The sequence below is a fragment of the Helianthus annuus genome, chromosome 15 (assembly GCF_002127325.2).
Source record: "Helianthus annuus cultivar XRQ/B chromosome 15, HanXRQr2.0-SUNRISE, whole genome shotgun sequence".
Classification (NCBI taxonomy): domain Eukaryota; kingdom Viridiplantae; phylum Streptophyta; class Magnoliopsida; order Asterales; family Asteraceae; genus Helianthus; species Helianthus annuus.
In genome coordinates, this window is record NC_035447.2 from 1,106,762 (window position 1) to 1,110,112 (window position 3,351).

At 37.7% G+C, this 3,351-nt stretch overlaps 1 protein-coding gene across 1 annotated transcript; it reads left to right on the forward strand.

The window, feature by feature from the left end:
* The first annotated feature begins 519 nt into the window (after positions 1–519).
* Positions 520–2,930, forward strand: LOC110909833 (heat shock cognate 70 kDa protein). Its single transcript, XM_022154579.2, has 2 exons — positions 520–805; positions 1,097–2,930. The coding sequence occupies exons 1-2, from the start codon at positions 589–591 to the stop codon at positions 2,722–2,724; spliced, it is 1,845 nt and encodes a 614-aa protein (XP_022010271.1). The 5' UTR covers positions 520–588; the 3' UTR covers positions 2,725–2,930.
* The last annotated feature ends 421 nt before the right edge of the window (positions 2,931–3,351 follow it).

The window sequence follows — 3,351 nt, forward strand, 5'->3', positions numbered from 1 at the left end:
CGTGTTGTTAAAATCTCGAACTAAGATGAGCTTAAACAAACTTGAGGCTAAATTGGAAGTAATTGAATAGAGTAAATTACAAAAATCGTCCTTTATGTATGTCACTTTTTGCAAACCGTGTCCTTTGTCTTTAATAATTACAGAAAACGTACTCAATGTTTGCAAACATTTGCAAATTATGTCCTTTAGCCCTAACTCGGTTATTTTTTTGTGGTTAAATCTGACCAAATGGACCCCACATCAGGGTATTTTGGTCATTTTACTCTCATGTGAAGTACATTTGGTCAGATTTAATCACAAAAATACCCTCATGTAGGGTTCATTTGGTCAGATTTAACCACAAAAATTAACTTAGTTAAAACTAAAGAAAATAACTTCAAGAATTTACAAATATTGAGTATGTTTTTATGTAATAATTGAAAATACATGTCACATGTCAGAGTTTCTTTTTTTTTTAAAAGACAAAATTGGATCACTAACGAAAAACTGGAGTATTATCGTGCCACCAGTAATTTACTCTTTTCAAATACAAGTCACCGTCAAAAGCCAAAGTCACTTTTACAGTTTTCACATTGACCTTTGAACTTCATGGCCGGAAGTGGAAACCACGCGCCGGCGATCGGCATCGATCTAGGAACAACGTACTCATGCGTCGCCGTTTGGAAGCATAATCGGATCGAGATCATACCTAATGATCAAGGCAACCGAACCACACCTTCTTCCGTTGCTTTCGTTGACGAAGAGCGTCTGATCGGTGATGGCGCCAAAAATCAAGCACCAATGAACCCTGCGAACACCATTTTTGGTCAGTCTACAAGCTTTTATTCTCTAGTTTCTGCTGAACGCATGCTACTTATTTTGTTTACCGATGATTAAACATGTATAAAATCGCCTGAATCGTATCACAAAGTGTTTGTTTTCTGTTATTGTATAGTATTTTAAGCAAGGCAATCGCTCATGTTTACTGTTAGGGTTAGGGTTTATCAATAACTAAACAATAGACACCTGACCACACCCATACTTAACTAACTAACTATATTATAAAGGCTCAAGTTCTGATTATGTTAGGTGCTCAGTTCGCTACTTTGATTTTTAGATGCAAAGAGATTGATTGGGAGGAGATTCAGTGATTCCAAAGTACAGGAGGATATCAAGTTGTGGCCTTTTAAGATCATACAAGGGCCTGCCGACACACCAAAGATTGTCGTCACTTACAAAGGTAAAGAGAAGAAGTTTTCGGCTGAGGAAATTTCTTCAATGGTCCTTGGAAAGATGAAAGAAACTGCTGAGGCGTATCTTGGGAAAGTTGTGAAAAATGCTGTGATAACGGTTCCTGCTTATTTCAATGATTCACAGCGTCAGGCTACCAAGGATGCTGGTACTATTGCTGGATTAAATGTCATTCGTATGATCAATGAGCCTACAGCTGCTGCAATCGCGTATGGACTCGACAATCAGTCTGATATTGTTGGCAAGATAAACGTGCTTGTTTTTGATCTAGGTGGTGGCACTTTTGATGTTTCTCTAATGACTATTGAGGGAGGAGGTATATTTGAGGTCAAAGCTGTCGCTGGTGACACTCATTTGGGAGGTGAGGATTTTGATAATCGAATGGTGGATCACTGTGTGCAAGAATTCAAGATGAGATGGAATAAGGACTTAAGTGGGAACCAAAGAGCTCTGGGCAGGTTGAGATTTGCTTGTGAGAAAGCGAAAAGAATTCTCTCATGTACTACTCATACATCTGTTGAATTGGATTGCTTGCATGAGGGGATCGATTTTTCTTTGAAAATTACTCGAGCTAAATTTGAAAATCTGAACATGGGTTCGTTTAATAAGTGCATTGAGACTTTGAAGACATGTTTAGGTGATGCTAAGATGAAGAAATCATGTGTAGAACAAGTGATTCTTGTTGGTGGCTCAACCAGGATACCAAAGGTCCAACATATGCTACAAGAGTTTTTTGATGGCAGAGAGTTATGCAAGAGTGTGAACCCTGATGAGGCTGTTGCATATGGTGCAGCCATAATGGCTGCAAAGGTAAGTGGTAGCAATGATAAGGGTGTTCAAAATCTGGTGCTACGTGAGGTCACTCCTTTATCACTCGGTGTAGAAGTGCGAGGAGAAGTATTAGATATTGTGATCCCAAGAAACACTCCAATACCTACTAGTAGATCCAAACAATACTATACAATCTGTGATAACCAATCTGTCATCACTACCAAGGTGTATCAAGGTGAAAGATCTAAATCCACAGATAACCATTTGTTGGGCACGTTCAGCATTTATGGAATACCACCTGCTCCCAAAGGAGCGCCTTCAAGTATGAAATGTTTTGATATAGATGCCAATGGTATCCTCACAGTCACAGCTGCTATATCCACCGGTAAGATGGAGAAACTCATAATATCCAATGAAAGTGGAAGGCTCTCCAAAGAAGAGATTGAGAAGATGGTAAATGATGCTGAGAAGTATAGACTTGAGGACCAAGAGTTCAAGAAGAAAGCAGAAGCACGCAATGCATTAGAGGATTGCATATACAACATGAAGAATAAAATCGTAGAGCACAGTGTCAAGAAGCGTGTGCAACCTGATATCTTGAAGCAAATGGAGAAAGCCATTGCTGAAACGACCAAGTGGCTCAAGGACAACCAAGGTGCACCTTTTACTATGCTTCACCTTACGAAGGTACACCTAGAGTTTGTTTGCAAGCCACTGTTTTAGGTCTTAAGAATATATTAGAATCTAAAATTGTGTTTATCCTTTTGTTCCACTTAATATGACATCAATATCCACGGCTGTTGAATATTTTAATCTAAGTAAGTGGATACCTCTCTGTGGGTTGATTTATGCTTAGGGTTCTACTTTTGCTATGACTCTTATGTATGGATATTAAATAGTTCAGTATTTGAAGGTAACATCTTTTCATATTTTGTTGTTTTCTCTTCAAGTATGATTTGATAAGCATTTACTTGACACATTAATTGATTCATTACATTAGTTGATAAGCCTTTGCTTTTAGAACAAGGCGTAATGAAATGTGATATTACAATATCTTGCATGAATTACTTTGAGTACATTAAAAACATACTTAAGTTTGGTCATTGTTGGCATACTTCACAAAACCGGATTATACGAACCGCAAGTGATTATACTCTGTTTGTCTACTTGGTGTTAACTGCACACTACAATTACTTGCTGCTTTACAGTTCTTAAGATATAACAATAAAAGCGCATTGTGGTGGTTCACTATTATGATTTGTTATATAAATTATGACGTTGAAGTTAAATTATACGACAGTCTGGTAGATGCTTAGACTTTCACTTTTGTTAGGTAGAGATATCAAACAA

Bases quoted from the DNA above. Each gene is read 5' to 3' on its own strand.
- LOC110909833 (XM_022154579.2), top strand. From the start codon at position 589: ATGGCCGGAAGTGGAAACCACGCGCCGGCGATCGGCATCGATCTAGGA. The intron at 806-1,096 runs GTCAGTCTACAA...TTTGATTTTTAG, and splicing joins CCCTGCGAACACCATTTTTG to ATGCAAAGAGATTGATTGGG.